This window comes from Nycticebus coucang, chromosome 3, assembly GCF_027406575.1.
Source record: "Nycticebus coucang isolate mNycCou1 chromosome 3, mNycCou1.pri, whole genome shotgun sequence".
Taxonomy (NCBI): Eukaryota; Metazoa; Chordata; class Mammalia; order Primates; family Lorisidae; genus Nycticebus; species Nycticebus coucang.
In genome coordinates, this window is record NC_069782.1 from 71,929,290 (window position 1) to 71,953,938 (window position 24,649).

General features: G+C 50.1%; 1 protein-coding gene and 1 pseudogene across 1 annotated transcript; one reads left to right on the plus strand and one right to left on the minus strand.

Annotated features, from left to right (window-relative positions):
• Positions 1–117: 117 nt before the first annotated feature.
• Positions 118–13,256, minus strand: IQCN (IQ motif containing N). The gene is given in 5 exon segments (XM_053583478.1): positions 118–1,095; positions 6,736–7,866; positions 8,623–10,581; positions 10,583–10,689; positions 13,244–13,256. Coding segments are annotated over 5 exon segments (4,188 nt in total).
• Positions 13,257–13,460: 204 nt separating this feature from the next.
• On the plus strand, positions 13,461–15,313 carry LOC128581020 (high mobility group protein B3-like; annotated as a pseudogene).
• The last annotated feature ends 9,336 nt before the right edge of the window (positions 15,314–24,649 follow it).

Consider the following 24,649-nt stretch of genomic DNA (forward strand, 5'->3'; position numbering starts at 1 on the left):
ACGCTCCCATTAACCCAGAACACATGAACCAAGATCCAGGCTGTGGAGGCCTTTATTAATTAGACCCAGAAAGCCACATGGCCCCTCTCAGGGAGTCCCCTGCTGGTAACCAGGCTTCTAGATGCCAGACCAATGTGCCTGCCACGAGCCAGCCCATGGGCTTGCCCGCCCCAAGAGTGCATCTGTGGTGAGGCAGTTCCTGGTGTAGTGGCCTCTCCAAGTGGCTTGGACCATCTTAGCTGCCTTCTGCTGCTGCCTTATCTGACGCCGGATCCTGAAGCCCCTCCAGGCGGACTGGATGGAAGTGGCAGCCTTGTCAAGCCGATGGAGCTGCCTGGGATTCTGGGGTGCCGCCTGGCAGACAGAGGCCCAGGCTGTGGCCCTATGGCCGGTTGCGCTCCGGCCCATTCCCTGCACCACCCGCGTGGGCTGGGTGTGTCCGCACGTGTGACAGGTTCGAGGGCTGGAGCCCACAAGCATCACCACGCTGGGCGGGTTCCCGAGCCCAGAGTTCAGCGACTGGCAGAGGCTACAAACGTGGGGCTGACAAGACTGGAAACAACGGTGACCCGACAGGGTCCTGGGCGCACGGTCCTGGAAGCAGCCTTGGTCCAGCGCAGTCACCGGTCTGCCGCGCAGCTCCGCCCACATGACTGGGAGGAATATTTGCTGTCGCTGCGTGTAATCCCGCCGAGTGCAGTAACCTCGCCAGGCAGCCTGGATGGTCGTGATGGCTCGGTAGAGCCGTGCCAGGTTCTGCCGCACGCGATAGCCACGCCAATGAGCTTGAATGACGGTAGCCATCACGTGCCACATCCTGATGGTACGGCGCACCAAGTAACCACGTGTGCCGGCTTGGAGAGTGATCACCGCATGGATGAGTATCGCCTCCACAGCCTGCATCGACATCATCAACTCCCCCGACAGCCTGGGATCCACCGCCGCCTGGTTGCCCACCGTCTGCCACGGCGCGGTGTCCCTGGCCGGCGCCCATACGCTGTGGGGGGCCACAGTGCTGTCCACAGGCCCGACCGCTACACTGGGAACGGCGGAGCTCCACGACTGGCCACCAGGTACACCAGCATCCGCGGGACCCTGGAGTAATGGGGGGTTTAGGGGTGCCTTGTGACTAACTACAGGATTCATGGAGGTCTGTGACCCCACAGGTGTGTCCTGGTTAAAGAGGGGCCTCAGGGAACCACTGGGTGAAGACTCATAGCCCAGAGACACTCTCCGAGCTCTCGTTGGAATCCTAGGGATGGTGGTGCCATGTGCCACATGGTTAGAGCGAATGATGGATGTTCTGTCTGCTGTGGGTGCATTTGTGGAGTGTTTGGGACCACCTGAGGGGTCCTGGGGTACTTGCTTTTGCACCTCATGGGAGGGCACAAGCCTGGTCATAGAACCTTCTAGTGGTTCTGGAACAATATTGCTATATATGGATCTGAAGGATTTTCTATGGCCGATGGACTCATGGCGGCCCTGGGCTGGGTCCCCAGGCACTGATTTCTGGAGTGCACTGGGGGCAGCATTTGTCTGGAGGTGACTGGATGCTGCCTTTTTAGCCATGGACAGATAAGGCAGCACGAGTGAGTCCACTCTGAGCGGCCCTGACCTCTGGAGAAGAGGAGGGTCCCCCTTCCTAGCCAAAGACTCTGGGTTTGATCTGGATGGCATGGTACTGCCATGTGCCAGCTGGGGTGATCTTGAGCCTACAATAGAAGCCACTGTCCCTTGATAATGGTTTTGGGATCCAACATGAGCCACACGCTCCTGTTGAACTGATGAGGCCTCAGTGGTCCCAGAAGCTATATGCTTACTCATGGCCCTGCCAAATATAGACCTCCCCTGCACATTAGGGACCCCACTAGAAGCCCCAAAAGGGGCACTGGGGGAACTACTACTGGTTACTGACTTTGGCTGCAGAGCTGGAATGATGCTGTGGGCCACAGAGGGCTTGGCTGGAAAGGGGACAGAGACCATGCCTTTGGTTTTGCTGAGAGTAGCCTCCTCAAACCGTGATGTTTGGCCGTGGGGAAGAGACTCCTGCTCAGAGGAAGAGCTGTGAACATGGTCAACATCATCTAAGAGATGGTGGTTCATCCACGGGGTTGCGTGAAGGACTGTGGATTTGCTGGTTAAGTCATCAGACTCTCCACTGGATCCTGACCCATGGGAGACAGCCTCATCTAATTCTCCTGGTTTCAACATGGCCTGGTCCTCTGTGGCCCCAGATGACATAAACTCAGGATCTTGGCTCAATTTTAAGGCTCTTGACAGAACAGTGGGCATTTGGTGAAGACTCCTAGCTGTCAAGGGCTGAGGATGAACTTGAGCCAGGCTAGTCGCATGGGCTACCTGGATGGGGGCTATGGACTTCTCCACAGCCACTCCATGGTAAGGACGAGGAGTGATTCCAATTAACATAGAGTCTTGGGGAAGGCTTGGAGTGGCTGCACTGGCCAAAGTTTTTGCAGATAGACTTTGCTTCTTCCTGTCAGCATCAGATGCTGCCATTGAACTAGGGGCCACCTTACTAGCCATAGAACCTAGGGAAAAGCTCTGTCCCACACCCTTGATCACAGACCCTGAGGGAAGGCTTGTAGCTATGCCACGAGGCATAGTGCCTGGGGCCACACCTGAGGTCATCCTATGGGCTGTGGAACCTGGCACAAGATCACAACCAGCTGTGCCCATCACAGGGTGCTGAGAGATAGTATCTTCCTGTTGATAAGTGGATGGGTCCATCAGCACCACAGCAGGGTGGCAGTGGTCCAAAGATACTGGAATAGCAACATTGATCTGAGAGATGCTGGGGCCCACACCAGTCAGGGAAAGCTTGGACAGATTCATACCTAGGGCATTGGGCACTGAAGCCAGATGGAGGCTAGGGCCCACCCCTGTGGCCGTGGAGGGTCCCTCCTCATGAATCAAAGGACTACCTGGCTCCCATACATCAGATGCAATGGGAGCCATACTACTGGCCACTTGACACTGACTTTGGCCCATACTAGTTGCTATATTTCTCTGGGACAGACTCTCAGGCAGGCCAGCAGACATGGGTCCCTGAGACATACTAAGGAACATACTAGCAGCCATCGGCCCCTGGGGGGGGCTTGCAGCCATACCCCTGAACAGAGTCCTCTTAGATACACTGAATCCCTGGCCTAGACTACAGTTCTCCTTGTCAGTCATAGAGTCCTGGTAGAGATTTGGTGTTGAAACAGTGACTACAGAATGTGGGCACACGCTTACATGCCTCTCATCCACACTGGGTGGCTGACAGAACTCAACAGACACTCTGTTGAACTCATGGTCCTGGAAATTAGAGACTATCAAAGGCTCTTCACGTGAGTCTACCCCGATAATCGGAGATGGCTGGTTGAAACCCTGGTCCATACTACCAGCCACACATGGATAGGGTCTACCTGAGCTAACTGAAATGACAATTGAGGGATGGCACAGACTAGGGGCTATTGCATCTAACCTTGAACATGGCATATGTGAATCCCCCATGGAGACCCAACCTGGTTTGTGGAAGCCACGACCCACACCACTGACCACAGATGGCGGAGACAGGCTTGAGGCCAACCTAGTGGCCACAGGTGGCTGAGATAGACTGGGGGCCACCCTGCTAATCATAGATGGTTGGGCTGGCCTAGAGGTCACCCTGCTGGATGGAAGTGTCTGGGCTGGGCTAGGGACCACGCCACTGGCCATAGATGGCTGGGCTAGATTTGGGGACACTTCACTGGGCCTTAACAGGTGGGCTAGGTTTGAGGATACCCCACTGGGTCCTAATGGGTGCACTAGTCTTGGGGACAACCCAGTAATCTGAGATAGTTGGGATAGGCTTGGAGACACCCCACCGAGTCCTAATGGGTATGCTAGGCTTGGGAACACCCCAGTAACCTGAGATGGCTGAGCTACATTTGGGGATACCCCACTGGGTCCTAATGGGTGGACTAGGCTTGGCATCACCCTAGTAATCTGAGATGGCTGGGCTAGGCTTGGGAATATCCCACTGCGTCCTAATGGGTGGGATAGGCTTGGGGACACCCCAGTAACCTGAGATGGCTGGACTAGGCTTGGAGACACTCCTCTGGGTCCTAATGGGTGCACTAGGCTTGCAGTCACCCTCGTAACCTGAGATGGCTGGGCTAGGTTTAGGGACACCCCAGTGGATCCTAATGGGTGCCTTAGTCTTGGGGTCACCCCAATAACCTGAGATGTCTGGGCTAGGTTTGGGGACATTCCACTGGGTCCTAATGGGTGGGCTAGGTTTGGGGACATTCCACTGGGTCCTAATGGGTGGGTTAGGCTTGGGGACACTCCACTGGATCCTAATGGGTGAGGTAGGCCTGGGGATACCCTGGTAACCTGAGATGGCTGGGCTGGGTTTAGGGATACTCTAGTGGTCTGAGATGGTTTGGCTAGGCTTGGAGACACCCCATTGGCTACAGATGGTGGGACCATGCTTGGGGATACCCCACTGGCTATTGATGAGTATCCTAGGTATGAACACCTCCTGTAGGTTATAGATGTCTGGGCTGGGCTTGAGGACGCCCCATTGACCAGAGACAGTGGGGTTGGCCCTGGGGTAATGCCACTGGCCATAAGCTGATGGGCTGTCCCTGGGGCTGCCCCATTAGCCATAGGTGGTTGGGCTGGCCCTGGGGTCACTCCATTGGTCATGGATGGATGGGCTGGCCCTAGGTTTGCCCCATTAGCTATTGAAAGCTGGGCTGGCCCTAAAGCAATGCCATTGACCATAGATGGCTGGGCAGGCCCTGGAGTCGTCCCATTGGCCATAGATAGTTGGTCTGGCCCTGGGTTTGCCCCACTAGCTACTGATGGCTGGGCTAGCCCTGGGGCAATGCTTTTGGTCATAGATGGCTGGGCTAGCCCTGGGGTCACCTCATTAGCTATTGATGGCTGGGCTAGCCCTGGGGCCTTGCCATTGGCTATAGATTGGTGTGCTTGGTCTAAGGCCATTTTACTGGTGGCTGATGGCTGGCCTAGGCTGAGGGCCACCCCATTGGCTGTAGATGGTTGGGGTGGGCCTGAGGTCACCTCCCTGGACACTGTATGCTGGGATAAACTAGAGATAAATGTACTGGCCCCTGAGGACTGACCTATGTTTGGGCCCACTGTAGTGGCCAGTGTAGGCTGGGACAGGCTTGGGGCTAAGTGCTTGGCCACAAATGGTTGCTGACATACAGGCAGAGCCACAGTCCCTAAAGAGAGAGTCCTCCTCAGTTTTGTTCTGAAGGTTGTCTGAGACATTTTCTCAGCGACATTTAGGGAGCTTTGGCCTAAGGAAAATATCTCGCTGTCTGAGCCCCAGTGTATATTCAGGGTGAAGCAGTTGGACACAGAGCTATGATGGGCAATTGGCACTTTTTCCAAGGCCTTGGTAGGCTGGCAAGGGAGGTTTGGGGTCTGGTATCTGTGGCCAGCTCTCTCAGTCTTTGCTGTGTCCTCAAACTTCTGCATTCTCACTGTGGTCTCCTGAGGGAGGAGGGGAGCCTGCTGGAGGTCCCCTTCTAAATTGCCTTCCCAGCAGTCCTCCATCGGGTCAGCAGTGACGAGGCTGGCCTCAGACACGGTGGAAGGACTGAGGGAGCTGGAGCTTTCCAGGGGGCTGTGAGAGTTGCTCTCATTCAGGCTATAGTTCATGGAGACCTGGGAGAGGCTTTGGCCCAGGCCGTCATTTGGACCCTGTGGCAGCCTGACCATGAACTCATTGAGAATGGACATTGGGCGGTCAGTGGCCAGCTCTTGAGAGCAGGGCAAGGCCGAAACAGAACGCTTTGTTGGATTCCTTAGTTGTCCAGGGATGGCTGTCTGGGGACAGACTTGTGGCAGCCCACCGCCCGGGGAAGGTTGAAACAGGTGGCGGGCTGCCTGAGTCTTTGGTGACTGCACTTTGCTCACCATGGTGGCCTGCAATGCATTTGAGGTCACCTTGTTCATCACCTCCCTGGCACCTAGGGAGTCCTGTTTATAATTTTGGGGCTGAGTCCTCCTTTGTACATTGTCCTTAGAGGCCCTAGATGGCTGAACTTGGGTCCCTAAGGGTTGGACACTGGGAAGTACCTTGCTGACCCTCAAGGAGTGACACCAACAAGCAGTGCCTCCACAGGCAAGGGATGGCTGGTGACCGTGAGCAGCCCTCCCACTGTTCCCCCTGCCCACAAGCCTGCCTAAGCCCTCCCTGCTCGCCTCCATCGACGCCCATGGATGAGAGGCCACCCTGCTGACCATGTGTGGCTTGTGGGAGCTTGGGGCTGTGCCGTAGGCCGCCGAGGGCCGGCTTGTGCTTGGACCCACACCATTGGCAATGAGTGGCTGCCACAGACTGAGTGGCGGCTGCAGGTGAGGTTGCTTAGGCAAGTTGGGGTCCTCCCCACACCTCTCAGGCTTGAGATCTAATGCCAATTCACCAGCCCCAAGCGTGAGACATGTATTTTCCTTTCTGAATTTTGGGCCTAAGTACAGGTTTGAGAAGTCCTTGCCAGGCCCCATCGCCCAGGACAGCATGGGGTCCAGGCCAGTGTTCAGGGGACACTGGCGAATGCTGGTGATCAACCTACCGGTCCCTGAAGCTCCCACAGAGACTACTGATAAGTAGGGTGGCCCCCATATCATGGCCCCATCACCCATCTCCTCCACAGGCCCGGCGGGCTGGTCCATGGTGAAGCCCTCCCACGCCCCAACCTGGGAAACCCTGACCTTGCTGGACTGTGTTCTCATGGGGCCCAGGGAGGGCCCCCATGCAGCTGACGGGTTCCCCCTGCAGTCCACTGCCATTGGGGCTGGCATCACAGTCATCCCGACTCCCGCTGTTTTTGAGGCAGACTTGGGGAGGATGGCTCCAGTTCTCAGGGCCACCTGTGACAAAGACTGACTCAGGACGGCACCCAGCTCACCCTGACACAAGGCCTGACTCAGAGTTGCCCGCTCCTCCTCTGTCAGTGCCTTACTGAGGACCTCGGCCAACTTGCCCTGCATGGCCTTGGTGAGTTCTGCCCGCAGCTCACCCCGGGACAGGGCTCGGGACAGGGCGATGCCCAGCTCGCCCCAGGATAGTGCCTTCACCAGCACCATGCCCAGCATGCCCTGGGGAAGAGCCTTAGCCACAGTGGCACCAAGGACATCCTTGGACAGGGCCTGGTTCAGGGCTGCCCGGACTTCCCCCTGAGAGAGGGCTTTGGCCAGCAGGGCACGGAGATCCTCCTGGGAAGCCAACACAGTGGCCAGCTCAGCGCACAGGGAGGCCAGTTGGGAAGCAGCCACATCCTCTTGGCAGGGCACAGCCTGGTTGGGCACCGATGTCTGGGCCCTCGTGGTTCCATTGTCTCCCCAGGATTCAACGTTGCATGTAGGCTGTCCGGCTGATGTCAGCAGAGGCACCAGCATGCCTTGTGTCTCAGGGGTCTCTGGCCGTGGGCCCTGGGGGGTCTTGCTTGGCAAATGGCTCTGGGGCTGGAGCTGGGTCAGTCTGTCCTCTGGCTTGGCTCGGGGCAGAGTGCCGAAGACGCTGAGGTGCTGGCAGGGCTGGGTGGATGCCTTGGACCCAGCCAGTAGTGGCTGGGACTGGGTCTTGCTGCTGAGGTCAGCAGCCTGGTGGGGTGTGAAGAGGCACTTGGCTGCATCTGTGACTAGCCGGGCCTGGGACTGTGCCTTCGTCAGCCCAGTGGGCAGATGTGCCTGTGAATGCACCTTGGTCAGACATGTGACAAGATGGGCGAGAGATGAGGCCTTAGTCACCTTGGTGGACAGATGCACCTGGGATGAGGCCTTGATCAGTGGTGTGGCCAGTTGCCCCTGGGACAGGCAGGGTGGATGTTCATGGGACAAGGCCTTAGTCAGTGAGCTAACCAGCTGTCCCTGAGACACACAGGGTGGATGTCCCTGAGATGAGGTCTTGGTCAGCGAGGTAGCTTGCTGTCCCTGAGACAAGCAGGGTGGATGTGCCTGGGATAAGGCCTTGGTCAGCAAGGTGACCTGCTGTCCCTGAGACACACAGGGTGGATGTGCCTGGGACAAGGTCTTGGTCAGCGAGAAGACTGGCTGTCCCTGAGACACACAGGGTGAATGTTCATGGTTCAAGGCCTTGGTCAGTGAGGTGACCAGCTGTCCCTGAGACACACAGGGTGGATGTCCAGGGGATGAAGCCTTGGTCAGTGAGACGACAGGCTGTCCCTGAGAGACACAGGGTGGATGTGCCTGGGACAAGGCCTTGGTCAGAGAGGAGAGCAGCTGTCCCTGAGACACACAGGGTGGATATGCCTGGGATGAAGCCTTGGTCATTGAGATGTTTGGCTGTCCCTGAGACACACAGGGTGGATGTGCCCGGGATGACATCTTGGTCAGTGAGATGACTGGCTGTCCCTGAGACACACCGGGTGGATGTTCATGGGTCAAGGCCTTGGTCAGTGAGGTGACCAACTGTCCCTGAGACACACAGGGTGGATGTCCCGGGGATGACATCTTAGTCAGTGAGATGATTGGCTGTCCTTGAGACAGGTAGGGTGGATGTTCATGGGACAAGGCCTTGGTCAGTGAGGTGGCTGGCTGTCCCTGAGACACACAGGGTGGATGTGCCTGGGATGAAACCTTGGTCAGCGAGGTGGTCAGCTGTCCCTGGGGTAGGGTCACTGCCATTTCTACAGGCCCATACATCTGGGATTGGACTTTAACAACTTCCATCCTCAGGTGTGTCTGCGATTGGTCCTTGTTTCCTTCCTCAGCAACTTTAGTCCAGGACATGGGCCTGGTCATTCCTATGGCCACATTAGTCTTAGATACCGTATCTGTTTTCAGCTGTTTCTGCAGAACAGCCTTGACCCTCTCAGCTTCCAGAGGAGGCTTGTATGGAGCCTTGGGGGCCACAACTCCTGGATGTGGCTGGGGGAAGCATTTGATCTTCCCATTACCCAGGTAGGAGACTTTCACTGTCCCTGCGGCCTGCTTCACATTCATGGTGGCCTTGGTCTTTGGCACATTCATATGTATGGGGGATGAGGTGTTGAGAATTCTGGCTGTTAGTCCTGCCTGGGGTGGAGCCTTTAGAGTCCCGGCTGCTGGAGGGGATAGGCACAGTGTCTTTAGGACAGCAGCCACCTGGGCTGGGGTCTTGGTTAACATGGCTGCCAGGCGCATCTGGGGTGGGGTCTTGGTTATCGAGGTGACTGGGCATGTCTGGGATGAAGTCTTGGTTATGGTGGGCCCCGGACTTGTTTGTGGTAGTGTTTTGGCCGTGGTGGCCGCCATACGCAGCTGGGGTGGAATCTTTGCTGTCACAGACACCGACTGGGGTGAGGTCTTGGTCATTGTGGCTATGTGGCGTGTCTGGGGTAGGGATTTCATCATTGAGGCCAGCAGGCATACCTGGGGTGGGATCTTAGCCATCATGGCTGCAGGGCGTGACTGCGGCAAAGTGCCAGTTGTTGAGACTGTTGGGCGCACCTGGGCTTGGGTCTTGGTCATCGTGGGCCCTGGATACATCTGGGCTGGGGTCTTGGTTATTGAGACCTGGGCTGGGGCCTTGGTCATTGTTACTGTGGGCACTGGGCTCATCTTGGGTGGGGTCTTAGTCATCAGGGGTGCTGGATGTGTCTGTGGTGGGGTCTTGGTTGTTGTGGATACTGAATATGTCTGCAGTGGGGTCTTGGTTGTGGAGACCACCGGATATGTCTGGGGCAGGGTCTTGGTAGTCATGGGTTCAGGACATATCTGGAGGGGGGCTTTGAAGTTCTCTGTTTCCACATGGGTCTGGGTTTGGATCTTGAGTGGTTCAGTAACCACCTGGCCATACTTTCCTGATGGTGGTGGCTCTGCGGCCCCTGCTTTGTAGCTTCTGGCGGTTACATGCTTGGTTTTCACTGTGTCACCCTCTACGTGAACAAGGCAGGCACTTCTGACAGTCCTGGTCAGCAGGCATGGTTCACATTTTGTGTCTAGACTCACCGGGCATGGAAATCTGATGGCCACAGTCTGGTGCGGCAAGAAGGCCACCCCGGAGCCACGAGGAGGAGCCTGTGGGCCTGGCTCCGGGGGCTGCAGGAGGGGGACTGGCTGTGGGGTACTGGGGGCCAGACAGCCAGAGGAAGGGCACTGTGTCTCCTTGTTTAGCATTTTGTGCTGGCATAAAAGGTGGTTTTCTTCCTGGTGCTGGAACCGTACCTGCTGGGGGGCATGGTAAGGGATGTCCCCCTCTTCCTTTGTCACTTTCTTCACCATCGACTTGCTAGACCGGAGAAGGCGTCTCATGCTGAAGCGCCGCCAGGCCTCCTGGATGGCCTTGGCTGCCGTCACCTGGGAGATCAGCTTCTGCCGGAGGCGGTAGCGCCTCCAGTTGGCTTGGATGAGGGTGGCCGCACGGGACAGCATCATGTCCATCTCATCCACCAGGATGTTCTTGAAGGCCTGGCTCTCAACCACAGCCCGGAGTCGTGGGATGTGCCGAGGTGCCGTCTTGGCCTCAGCTAGCTGTTGCGAGAACAACTCCTTGGCCTTGGGGGCCTCATGCTGCAACGGTGCAGACTCCTTCCCCATTTTGTCTTGGAGACTGGGTGTGGGTGGGGGCGGGAGGAAGCACTGCCCACTGGGTGACAACTGGTTCATGAGCGGTAGCTGTGTTGCTCGCTGCATTGTCTTAGTGCCTGAGTGGGTCAGCTCTGCCTATAGGGAGGTGACAGGGGGATAGTCAGGGAGTGAGGACTACATGAGACTAATGGTCTCCTGGCTGGAGCAGACACTTCTCCCAAGACCCAGATCCTTTTGTTCCTGGAACCTTGCAATCCTCCTCCCCCCTTTTACCATCCCTACCACCTACTCAGCTGAACTTTGGTACCCATGCATTCCTCTTTCATCATCCTGTGGCCACTTTAACAGGGCATATTCTCACCCAAATGCCTCACCACCTACCAGCTTTTCTTTCTTTCTCTGTGTCTTAAAATATATATACATACATACATATATATATATATATATTTTTTTTTTTTTGAGACAGAGTCTCACTTTGTCACCCTTGGTAGAGTGCCATGGTGTCATAGCTCACAGCAACCTCAAACTCTCAGACTCAAGCAATTCCCTTGTCTCAGCCTCCCAAATAGCTGGGACTACAGGCAGACACCCACCACAGCACCCTAGTTTTTTAGAAACGGGGTCTCGCTCTTGCTCAGGCTGGTCTCAAACTCCTGAGCTCAGGTGCGATCCACCCACCTGGGCCTCCCAGAGTGCTGGGATTACAGGGGTGAGCCACAGCACCTGGCCTTAAAATATATTTTGAGTAAATCACCAATCACACAGTTTTGGAAATTTCCTATTTGTCTGTGTGTGTGTGTGTGTGTGTTATTTTCCTCTATCCATGAACTGTGAATTCTTAGAGGGTAAAAACCAGGTCTGAGTCATTTCTGTGTCCCCATACCAGTTGAAGGGCTTGACTCCAGCTATGAATGGATAGGTATTGGGTGGGTGAGTGTCTTGGCTGATAAATGGTGAATGAAGTGGAAGTTGAATAGACAGATGGATATGAGACTACATACTGAATGGATAAATCAATGGATTTTTTTTTTTTTGAGACAGATTTCACTATGTTGCCCTTGGTAGAGTGCCGTGGCGTCACAACTCACAGCAACCTCAAACTCTGGGCTTAAGCAATTCTCTTACCTCAGCCTCCCAAGAAGCCGGGACTATAGGCGCCCACCACAACGCCCAGCAGTTGTTGCAGTTGTCATTGTTGTTTAGCTGGCCCGGGCAGGTTCGAACCCACCAACCTCAGTGTATGTGGCTGGCACTGTAACCACTGTGCTATGAGCGCTGAGCCATAAATCAATGGACAAATGAATGATGGATAGGTTCAAGTTTGAGGGATAGACAGAGGGCTGGGTAGAAGAATGAATGGGTAAATGAAGTTGATGAATGAATTGATGAACAGGTAAGTGATTAAAAAATGAACACATAAATGGATTGATGAATGAATGGATAGGTGAATTGACTGATGAGTAGATGGATGGTAGATGAGTGGTTGGGTGAGTGGCTAGATAAATGGATAGAGAGAGAGAGAGAGGAATAGGTAAGTGGATGGATGAATGGAGGGAGGGAGGAACAGGGGGCTGGAAGGATAAATGGATAAGTGAATGCATGGATGGATGAATAAATAGATAAATGAATTGAAGGATGGGTAAATGGGTGGAAGGATAGATGGGCAGATGGGTGGAAGTATGGATGGGTAAACAGATGCAGGGATGGATGGACAGATGGATTGATAAATAGATAAAAGGAGGAAGGAATAGGTGGATGAATGAATGAATAGGCAGATAGATGAATATATCTGCATGGGTGGATGAGTGAGGTGATGGGTGGATGAATGTATGAAAGGATGGAATAATGGGTGAGTAGGAATATGGATGGATATATGGACAGATAGATGAATGGGTGGGGAAGGGATAAATGGGTGAAAGGATGGATAAATGGATGTGTAGATGGATAGTAGAACGCTAAATAGATAAATGGATGTATAAATGAAAAGAACTGAAGGGGCTCAGTACCCAAAGCTCAGTGGTTAGGGCGTCAGCCACATACCCCGGGGCTGGTGGATTCGAACCCAGCCCGGGCCAGCTAAACAACAATGACAACAACAACAGCAACAACAACAACAAAAATAGCTGTGCATTGTGGTAGGCGCCTGTAGTCCTAGCTACTTGGGAGGCTGAGGCAAGAGAATCTCTTAAGCCAGAGAGTTTGAAGTTGCTGTGAGCTGCGACACCATAGCACTCTACTGAGGGCAACATATTGAGACTCTGTCTCAAAAAAAAAAAAAAGGAAAAGAAAAGAAAAGAAAAAAAAGAGGCTCAACGCCCATAGCTCAAGTGTTTGGGGCACCGAGGCTAGTGGGTTTGAGCCCAGCCCGGGCCTGCCAAACAACAATGACAACTACAGCAAGAAAATAGCCAGGCGTTGTGGTGGGCACCTGTAGTCCCAGCTTCTTGGAAGGCTGAGGCAAAAGGCTTGTGGAGCCCAAGAGACTGAGGTTGCTGTGAGCTATGAATACACCATGGCACTCTACACAGGCAGTGAGACTCTGTCTCAAGAAAAAAGAAAAAAAGGAAGTAACTTGGGTGCAAAGAGGGTTGGGATACTGTCAAGCCACCCTGATGCATAGAACACTGGTTTAGCAAAAGCCCCCCCTTCAGGTTAGGCCAGCCAGACCCATGCTCTGCCATCCTCTTACCTTGGAGGGTCATAGAGTTGGAGGAGGAACAGAAGAAGAAGGTGCAATCTCAGAAACCAGCCTGCACGAGGAGACAGTCTTCAACCCTTCATCCCAAGCAATGTGCAGCAACACTGCCCTGAGCTGGCTCTGTGCTTAAGACCAACACAAAAAGAAATGTCAGAAGCAAAAAAAGTGAAATTCTGAAAGAAAAAAGATTCAATTCCACAAGGACTGAATGTACAAGGAAGTTCAGTCCAGTGTTATTTTGTAGTTAGAAACCAAACCAAACAGGCTGGGCGCCTGTAGCACAGTGGTTACAGAGCCAGCCACCTGCACCAAGGGTGGTGAGTTCAAACCTGGCCCAGGCCAGCTAAACAACAATGGCAACTGCAACAAAAAATAGCTGGACGTTGTAGTGGGCGCCTGTAGTCCCAGCTACTTGGGAGGCTGAGGCAAGAGAATCACTTAAACCCAAAAGTTTGAGGTTGCTGTGAGCTGTGACGCCACAGCACTCTATGGAGGGCAACATAGTGAGACTGTCTCAATAAAAGAAAAAAAGAAGAAGAAACCAAACAAAACAACTAGAAATAACCTAAACAGTAACCAGTAGGGGTTCAGCTACAAATGCATAAACAAATATGTTCAAGGATCTTTATCCTTGTGTTCTTTACTTTTTTTTTTTTTTTGAGACGGAGTCTCACTTTTACTGGGCCTCACAGCTCACAGCAGCCTCAAACTCTTGGGCTTAAGTGATTCTCTTGCCTCATCCTCCCAAGTAGCTGGGACTAAGGTGCCTGCCACATGCCAGGCTATTTTTTTTTTTTTAAAGAGACCGGGTCTCACTCTTGCTCAGGCTGGTCTCGAACTCATAAGCTCAGGCAATCCACCACCTCGGCCTCCTAAAGTGCTGGGATTACAGGCCCTTGTGTTGTTTACAAGAGTAAAAACAGGAAGAGAATCAAATGCTTATCAACAGACAAGTGGTTTAAATTAATCAATAGAGGGCGGTGCTGGTGGCTCAAGGAGTAGGGTGCTGACTCCATATACTGGAGGTAGTAGGTTCAAACCTGGCCCCAGCAAAAAAAAGAAAAAAAATTAATCAATAGAACATTCATACAATGGCATGATAGCCAGTCATTAGAAATGGTATGCAGGGGCGGCACCTGTGGCTCAATGAGTAGGGTGCCGGCCCCATATACCTAGGGTGGCAGGTTCAAACCCAGCCCCGGCCAAACTGCAACAACAACAACAACAAAATACCTGGGTGTTGTGGCACCTGTAATCCCAGCTACTCGGGAGGCTGAGGCAAGAGAATCGCCTAAGCCCAAGAGCTGGAGGTTGCTGTGAATGTGATGCCACGGCACTCTACCAAGGGCAACAAAGTGAGACTCTGTCTCAAAAAAAAAAAAAAGAAAAGAAAAGAAATGGTATCCAGCAGACCAGCAAACAATACAGTCAAGATGGCTAAAGGTGACCCCCAAGAAATCAAAGGGCAAGATGTCTGCCTATGCCTTCTTTGTGCAGACATGCAGAGAAGAACATAAGAAGAAAAACCCGGAAGTCCCTGTAAATTTTGCGGAATTTTCCAAGAAGTGCTCTGAAAGGTGGAAGGCAATGTGTGAGAAAGAGAAGTCTAAATCCGATGATTTAGACAAGGCTAGGCTTGATTTAGACAAGGCAAAGGCTGATAAAGTCTGCTATGATCGGGAAATGAAGGATTAGGGACCAGCTAAAGGAGGAAAGAAGAAGAAGAAGGACCCTAATGCCCCCAAGAGGCCACCGTCTGGATTTTTCCTTTCTGTTCAGAATTCCACCCCAAGATCAAGTCTACAAATCCTCGTATCTCTATTGGAGATGTGGCAAAAAATGCTGGGTGAGGTGTGGAATAACTTAAGTGACAGTGAAAAGCAGCCTTCCATCACTAAGGCAGCCAAGCTGAAGGAGAAGGATGAGAAGGATGTCGCTGACTATAAGGCTAAAGCAAAGTTTGATGGCACAAATAGTCCCGGTAAGGTTGCCAGGAAAAAGGTGGAAGAGGAAGATGAAGAAGATGAGGAGGAAGGAAAGGAGGAGGATGAGGATGAATAAAAAACTGTTTATCTGTCTCCTTGCGAATACCTTGGAGTAGGGAAGCACCATAAGTGACACATCTCTCTTTTTTTTTTTTTGTAGAGACAGAGTCTCACTGTACCGCCCTCGGTAGAGTGCCGTTGCATCACACGGCTCACAGCAACCTCTAACTCTTAGGCTTACACGATTCTCTTGCCTCAGCCTCCCGAGCAGCTGGGACTACAGGCGCCCGCCAGAACGCCCGGCTATTTTTCTGTTGCAGTTTGGCCGGGGCTGGGTCAGAACCCGCCACCCTCGGCATATGGGGCCGGTGCCCCACTCACTGAGCCACAGGCGCCGCCCAGTGACCCATCTCTTAATTGAGAAATATCTATTGCCCTCATTAGGTTTAATCACAAAATTTGATCACATTCATATTGTAGTCTCAAAGTGCTCTAGAAATTGTCTGGTTTGCAGGACATGGTGTGTCTGGAGCACCCTGAAACTGTATCAAAGTTGTACATACTTCCAAACTTTTTTTTTTTTTTTGTAGAGACAGAGTCTCACTTTATTGCCCTTGGTAGAGTGCCGTGCCATCACAGCTCACAGCAACCTCCAGCTCCTGGGCTTAGGCGATTCTCTTGCTTCAGCCTTCCCAGTAGCTGGGACCACAGGCGCCCACCGTAATGCCCGGCTTCCAAACATTTTTAAAATGAAAAGGCACTCTCATGTTCTCCTCACTCTGTGCACTTTGCTGTTGGTGTGACAAGGCATTTAAAGATGTTTCTGGCATTTTTTTTTAAATTTGTAAGGTGGTGTTAACTATATGGTTATTGGCTAGAAATCCTGAGTTATCAACTGTACATGTCTATAGTTTGTAAAAGGAACAAAACAACCGAGACCAACTCTTGCTGTTCCTTGCTTGGCGTTAAGGCCATGGGGAAAGACGCCCTCCTGAGGGGCCCTAGCTCAGGGCGTGCACTGTGAACTGGACCTGTTGACACTGTGGCGGGCATCCATTTAGCTTCAGGTTATCTTGTTTTTCTATATAGTGACATAGCATTCTGCTGCCATTCTTAGCTGTGGACAAAGTGGGGTCAGCTGGCATGAGAAGTGTTTAGATTTTCTTTTTTAGTTAAGTGCGGTAGTTTTTATAAACTGTTTTAAAACAAACCATAGAACTCTTCATTGTTGGCAAAATGGCAAGTGGAAGAGCCACTGCATCAATGAAAGTTCAAGAACCTTCTGTACTTAAACATATTTGCAATGTTGTTATTTTTTATATGTTTAGAATGATGAAATGTTTTTGAAGTTAAATAAACAGTATTACATTAAAAAAAAAAAAGAAAGAAAGAAATGGTATCCAGGCTTGCCCATAGCACATGCACCAAGGCTGGCGGGTTCGAACCCAGCCCGGGCCAGCTAAACAACAATGACAACTGCAACAAAAAATAGCCAGGTGTTGTGGCAGGCGCCTGTAGTCCCAGCTACTTGGGAGGCTGAGGCAAGAGAGAATCACTTAAGCCCAAAGGTTGGAGGTTGCTGTGAGCTGTGATGCCACAGCACTCTACCGAGGGTAAAATAGTGAGACTCTGTCTCAAAAAAAAAAAGGGTATCCATACCTACAAGAAAGACTGAAATTAAAGATAGACATCATTAAGTGTTGATGAGGTTGTAAAGCACTTAGGCCTCTTGACCTGGGCCAATGGGACCATAAAATAGCACAACCTCTTTGAAAAACTGGCAATATGTTTAAAGTAACCCAGAAGCTTATGTTTATAATTAGCCAGAAATCATCCAAATGCCCATCAACAGAAGAATGAATGAATCAGGGTGGCATAGCCCATTCAACACAGCAGTGAGAATGAGCCCCATTATTCTGACGGAAAGAAGCATTATTTGGAGGGAAAAGAAGATACACATTACAGAAGATAAGCTGGCTATTTAATTTATAGGAAATTTAAAAGGGACAGATGAAATTAAAGTCTTCTTTAGAAGTCACAGCCAAGGGGCCTGGTGTGGTGGCTGATGCCTGTAATCCTAGTTCTGGGAGGCTAAGGCAGAAGTGTCCCTTGAGCTCAGGAGTTTGAGACCACCATGAGCAACATAGCAAGATGCTGTCTCTACAAAAAGTATAAAAAATTATCTGGGTGTGGTAGTATGCAACTATAGTCCCAGCTACTTTGGAAGCTGAGGCAAGAGGCCTAGGAGTTTGAAGTTGCAGTGAGTTCTGATGACAACTCCTAGTCTACACAATAGAGTCAAACCTTGTCTCTAAAAATAAATACATACATATATACATATAAATAGAATAACAACAAACTCTTATCTATCCTAAGGCACCTAGGTAAACTAGCTGTATACACAAACCAACAGCTATTATATGTTTGAGGAAAAACCAGCTGGTAATGGAAATGGGAAGAAAAATACTATTTTTAGTAACATCAAAAGCTATGTCATTCATAGGATCAGAGTTTTCACAAAAGCCTAAGGAGAAGACAAAAACCACTATATAGTATGTGGAAACACATACTATAAGGTTAGGCAGAAAGGATATAACTTTGCATTATACAATGCCAAAATTCACAGAGTAAGATGCATGTCTAATTAGATCCCAATGGGGATGTTTTGAAAATTAATGAAACTATTTCAGTGTTCAAACCCAATTGTTGAACTGGGTGTGGTGGCTCATGCCTGTAGTCCCAGCACTTTGTACTGGCAGGAGGATTTATTTATTTTTTTTTTTTTTAGAAAGTCAGTTTTATTTTATTTTATTTTTTTTTTGGCCGGGGCTGGGTTTGAACCCGCCACCTCCGGCATATGGGACCAGCGCCCTACTCCTTGAGCCACAGGCGCTGCCCATGCAGGAGGATTTCTTTTTTTTTTTTTTTTTTTGTAGAGACAGAGTTTCACTTTATTGCCCTTGGTAGAGTGCCGTGGCGTCACACAGCTCACAGCAACCTCCAACTCCTGGGCTTAGGCGATTCTCCTGCCTCAGCCTCCCGAGTAGCTGGGACTACAGGCGCCCGCCACAACGCCCGGCTATTTTTTGGTTGCAGTTTGGCCGGGGCTGGGTTTGAACCCGCCACCCTCGGTATATGGGGCCAGCGCCCTGCTCACTGAGCCACAGGCGCCGCCCACAGGAGGATTTCTTGATGACAGCATTTTGAGATTTCTTGATGACAGCATTTTGAGATCAGCCTGAGCAACACAGCAAGACTCCATTTTACAAAAAATAGAAAAATTAGCCAGGTGTTGTGGCACACTCCTATAGACCCAGTAGAATGAGTTTGCAGTGAGCTAAGATAATGCCACTGGGTGACAGAGCGAGATTCTGCCTCAACAAAACAAAACAAAGCACCCCCAGAAAGGCTAATCCAGAAATTGATCCCAATGTACATGGGAAAAATCAAGTGTTTGAATAAAATTGTGGCCTTCAATACACCTGGTGTCATAGCTCAGACCTCTATTTCACACCATATCTAAAAAGAATCTAGATGGATTAAATATAAAAAATCATGAGAACATTAATCAGAATGTATGTATAACCCATGAATCAGGGAGCTCTTAAAAAACTAAACAGGCTCTTCTAGACTTAAGACCCCTAGATAAAATTGGGCCCATGTGGAGACTCCCGAGGGAGTTCTTCAGTTCTTTCCCCCTTCCAGAAGCTCTGGTGCTTTTTACTTTTTCTGTATTCCTTTCTAACTTCTGATAAAAGTCCTATTTTACTACTGGGGGGAAAAAAAACCTAAACAGGCTTAAAAAATAAAACACTGGGTGAGGTGGCTCATGCCTGTAATCCTAGCACTCTGGAAGGCCAAGGCAGGTGGATTGCCTGAGGTCAGGAGTTTGAGACCAACCTGAGCCATAGCGAAACCCCTTTGCTACTAAAAATATAAATAGAAACTAGCCAAGAGTAGTGGTGCCTACTATAGTCCCAGCTACTTGAGAGGCTGAGGTAAGAGGATTGCTTGAGATCCAAGAGTTTAAGGTTGCTGTGAGCTATGATGCCACAGCACTCTACCGAGAGCAACAAAGTAAAACTCTGTTTCAAATAAATAAATTAATTTAATTAAATAAAATCCAGGCACAGTGGTATACACCTGTAGTCCCAGCTACTTGAGGCAACAGGATCACTTGAGTCCACGTGTTTGAGGTTGTGAGCTATGACACCATGCACTCTATCAAGGGTAACAAAGTGAGACTCTGTCTCAAAAAAAAGAAAAAAAAAATTAGCCAGGCACCTGTAGTCCCAGCTACTTGGGAGGCTAAGGCAGAAGGATTGCTTGAGCTCAAGAGTTGGAGGCTGCAGTGAGCTATGATGACATCATGCACTCCAGCCCAGGCAATCAGAGTCAGAAAAAAAAAGGAAAAGGTGACCCGTGCAGTGGCTCATGCCTGTAGTCCTAACACTCTGGGAAGCCAAGGCAAGTGGATTGCCTGAGCTCACAGGTTTGAGACCAGCCTGAGTCAGAGCGAGACCTCATCTCTAAAACTAGCTGGAGAGCTCACTCCACATCTGTGCCCAAACCACAATCTGACCCTTGAAACATGCAAGAGGGGAGCATATTTGATGTAGCCCAATAAGGATGAAGACGCTATAGTTTTTATAGAGTATGCAGTTTGAGTTCAATTGAGTTGCAGTTTGAGTTCAATATAGTTTGCAGTTTGAGTTCAATTGAGCTGACTATCTACAGAGGCAAAAATATTTATAATTTTTGGGAGAATATAACAGAATCCAGTGCCTAATATTGACAATGTCTAGAATACAATCCAAAATTACACAACATGGCTCGGTGCCCGAAGTACAGTGGTTACGGTACCAGCCACATATACCCAGGCTGGCAGGTTCAAACCCAGCCCGGGCCAGCTAAACAACGATAACTGCAACAAGAGATAGCCGGGTGTTGTGGTGGGCGCCTGTAGTCCCAGCTACCTGGGAGGCTGAGGCAAGAGAATCGCTTAAGCCCAAGAATTGGATGTTGCTGTGAGCTGTGATGCTATGGCACTCTACCAAGGGTGACAAAGTGAGACTCTGTCTCAAAAAAAAAAGAAAAGAATTATACAACATTTAATTAAATGGAATATGCATCTCATTCTCATGAGAAAAATAATCCATGGAGTATGAACACAAATTACCCCAAATGTTGGAATTAGCACACAGGATTTTAGAGCAGCAATTATAATCATGGTAAATAGGAAAATATCCTCATAACAAATGAAGAGAAAGAGCAACTCAGCAGAGAAATTAAAAAGAGAAGGGCACAGTGGCTCGTGCTTCTAATCCTAGCACTCTGGGAGGCAGAGGCAGGCAGATTGCTTGAGCTCAGGAGTTTAAGACCAGCCTGAGCAAGAAAGTGACATTGTCACTACTAAAAATAGAAAAGAAAACGCTAGCCAGTGGGCAGTGCCTGTGGCTCAGTGGGTAGGGCACCGGCCCCATACACCAAGGGTGGAGGGTTCAAACCTGGCCCCTGCCAAACTGCAACAAAAAATAGCTAGTCATTGTGGTGGCCCAGCTACTCAGGAGGCTGAGTCAAGAGAATTGCCTAAGCCCAGGAGTTGGAGGTTGCTGTGAGCTGTGACGCTGTGGCACTCTACCAAGGGAAAGTGAGACTGTCTCAAAAAAAAAAGAAAGAAAGAAAGAAAACACTAACCGTGAGTTGTGGCAGGCACCTGTAGTCCCAGCTACTTGGGAGGCTGGGGCAAGAGGATCACTTGAGCCCTAGAGTTTGAGGTTGCTATGAGCCATGATGACACTGTGGCACTCAATCCAGGGCGACAAAGTGAGACTCTGTCCCAATAAAAAAAATATATATCTGAAGAAATAATGGCCAATATTTGCCAAAAAAATTTACAGATAGAAAACGTTCAATAAACTCTGTGCAAGATAAATATGAAAAACTAAAACAAAACCACACCAAGGCTCAACACAGCCAAAATCTCAAAAAATCAAGATGAGTGAGATCCTGTCTTAAAAAAGCAAAGCTGGGGCGGCGCCTGTGGCTCAGTCGGTAGGGTGCCGGCCCCATATGCCGAGGGTGGCGGGTTCAAACCCGGCCCCCGGCCGAACTGCAACAACAACAAAAAAAATAGCCGGGCGTTGTGGCCGGCGCCTGTGGTCCCAGCTGCTTGGGAGGCTGAGGCAAGAGAATTGCTTAAAAAGCCCAGGAGTTGGAGGTTGCTGTGAGCTGTGTGAGGCCACGGCACTCTACCCAGGGCCATGAAGTGAAACTCTGTCTCTACAAAAAAAAAAAAAAGCAAAGCTGCAGGGAGACCGCCTTCTGGGCCCATGACTAGGCAGGCTTCACCTGGTGTCTGTCCTCACACCTCTATCACTAATGTCTTATCAGTGCACTCTAATAAGAAAGCTTAATTTAACATCTTGCTCACTTTAAAGGAGACGTAACAGAAGAAAGCCCCTTGTTTATTACAGAACTACAGAGCACATATTGAAGGGTCCATTTGGAGACAAAAGGCTATACATGGATAACTGAAACATGTATATTTAAAGTGTTGATATAAAATCTTTATAAACTTCCAAGCCATAATTCTATATTCACTGAAAATATCCTTCAAGAATAGGGCAGCGCCTGTGGCTCAGTGAGTAGGGCGCCGGCCCCATATGCCGAGGGTGGCGGGTTCAAACCCAGCCCCAGCCAAACTGCCACAAAAAAATAGCCAGGCGTTTTGGCGGGCACCTGTAGTCCCAGCTGCTTGGGAGGCTGAGGCAAGAGAATCACTTAAGCCCAAGAGTTAGAGGTTGCTGTGAGCCGTGTGACGTCATGGCACTCTACCCGAGGGCGGTACAGTGAGACTCTGTCTCTACAAAAAAAAAAAAAGAATAAAGGCAAATACAGGAACAGAAAGTTAAACACCACATCATGTTTCACTGGTACTGGAAGCTAAAAAAAATTGATTTTTCTTTTTAAGACATTTCACCTGGGCCAGTGTGAAATGGAGTCATCACAGCTGGCTACAACCTCAACCTCAAACTCCTGGGCTCAATGATACGCTTGCTTCACCCTCCCAAGTAGCTGAGACCCCAGGCTAAAGCTCCCTCACTCAGCTAATTTTTATTTTTAGTAGAGATGGGAGTCTTGTTCTTGCTCAGGTTGGTCTCGAACTCCTGAGTTCAAGTGATGCTCCCACCTCAGCCTCCCAGAGTGCTTGGATTATAAGCATGAGCCATTGTACCCAGCCGAAAGGAAGGAAGAAAAGGGAAGGGAAGGGAAAAAGAAAAAAAGGAAAAGGAAAATTAGGCTGCTTGAACCCAGGAGTTTAAGGTTGTGAGCTGGGCTGATGCCATGGCACTCTAGCCTGGGGAACAGAATGACACTCTGTCTCAAAAATAAATAAATAGGCCATGAGCAGGGTGGCTCAAGCCTGTAATCCTAGCACTTTGGGGGCCCAAGGTGGTTGGATTGCTTGAGCTCACAGGTTTGAGACCAACCTGAGTGAAAGCGAGACCCCACATCTCTACTAAAAATAGAAAAACTGAGGCAAGAGAATCACTTGAGCCCCAGAGTTGGAGGTTGCTGTGAGCTATGATGGCACAGCACTCTACCCAGGGCAACAGCTTGAGACTCTGTCTCAAAAAATAAATAAATAAGTGAATAAAGTGTGAATACTTGAGCAAAGGTGAAAACATTATGGCATTTATAAGCTATGTAGATGTAATTAAATGCTACAACTATAGCATAAAGAACATAAATGAGGGTAAAAAGACCTTTAAGGTTGAAAGGTGTTAACATTTTAGGTGAAGTGGAATAAAATTAACTGTAAGATCAATTGTGACCAGTTAAGATGTATATTATCATTCCTAGAACAACCACTAAAGAAAAATACAAAGAAATATAGTTTAAAGGGCAATAGTTAACTTAGAATTCTACAAAACATTCAAATAATCCCCAAAAGGCAGGAGGAGAGAAAAATAAAAGAGACAACAAAAAGAAAAGTAATCAGGGTAGGGCACCGGCCCCATATACCGAAGGTGGCGGGTTTGAACCTGGCCCCGGCGAAACTGCAACAATAAGTAGCCAGGCATCATTGTGGCAGGCCCCTGTAGTCCTAGGTACTTGGGAGGTTGAGGCAAGAGGACTGCTCAAGACCAAAAGTTTGAGGTTGCTGTGAGCTATGACGCCATGGCACTCTACCAAGGATGACAGAGTAAGACTCTGTCTCAAAAAAAAAGTGTATATATATATATATATACACACATATATAATTTCATATATATGTATACACACACACAATGGACCTTGAACTTCCTGAGCTTCTTGAGCTCAGGCAATCCTCCTGCCTCAGCCTTCTTAGTAGCTGTGACCATAGGCACCTGCCACTATACCTGGCTAATTTTTCAATTTTTATGTAGAGGCAGGGTCTGGCTATGTTTCCCAGGTTAGTATTAAACTCCTGGCCTCAAGTGATCCTCCTGTCTTGGCCTCCCAAAGTGCTGGGATTACAGGCATGAGCCACCATGCCCTAGCCAGTTCTCATTTATTTACTTGTTAATTGTGTATCTCCTGGTCTAGTAACCCTGTAAGGACAGGAGTGCACCTGCCCTGTTCACAGCCATGCCCCTGTGTACATGATCAGAAAAGGGAACCCACCCCCCTGCTTCATTAATACCTATTATCTCACCTTTCCATTTTCCATGTGGAGAAATTAAGGCTTGGAGGGGCAGGGTCACACACAACAGAGTCACATGGAGCTCACTGAGTCTTCAACTCTGGATTGTTCAAAGACAGCAGGGCTGGCCAGAGAGACTATGATCCCCATCTCCAGTGCCCTTTGCCCTGAAAGGGGAACTCTGCCCCCCACTAGGCCCATGCAACATCCCCACTTTCAACACCAGACCAGTCTGGGGTCAAAAACCGAGGATGCATCTCTGCTCTAGAAATCAAACTTAGCCCCTAGATCCTTCTAAATCTCAATTTCCTCACCCGTGTGGTGGCAAAGGGATGACCACAAGATCACCCCTGTGGGATATTGGGAGGGGCTGATAAATGCAATCACAGTAAGTTACTGTTCTAGTCTCAACTCTGAAGGAAAAAGGGGCTCAGACGATGAGAATTAGGGGAGCAGAAATTGGTATAAAGAGCATGTGGGCTGCCCAGTGCTGTAGGAATCAGAAGAGGGTACACTGTACACCCCTGCAGGTCACCTGGCCCCTTCTTTGCCTTTGTCCTGAAGACTTTTCGGCCAGGCCAGGTGGCTCATGCCTGTAATCCTGGCACTCTGGGAGGCTAAGGTGGGTGGATTGCCTGAGCTCACAGGTTTGAGACCAGCCTGAGCCAGAGCAAGACCCTGTCTCTAAAAGCAGCCAGGCATTGTGGCAGGCGCCTATAGTCCCAGCTACTTGGGCAGCTG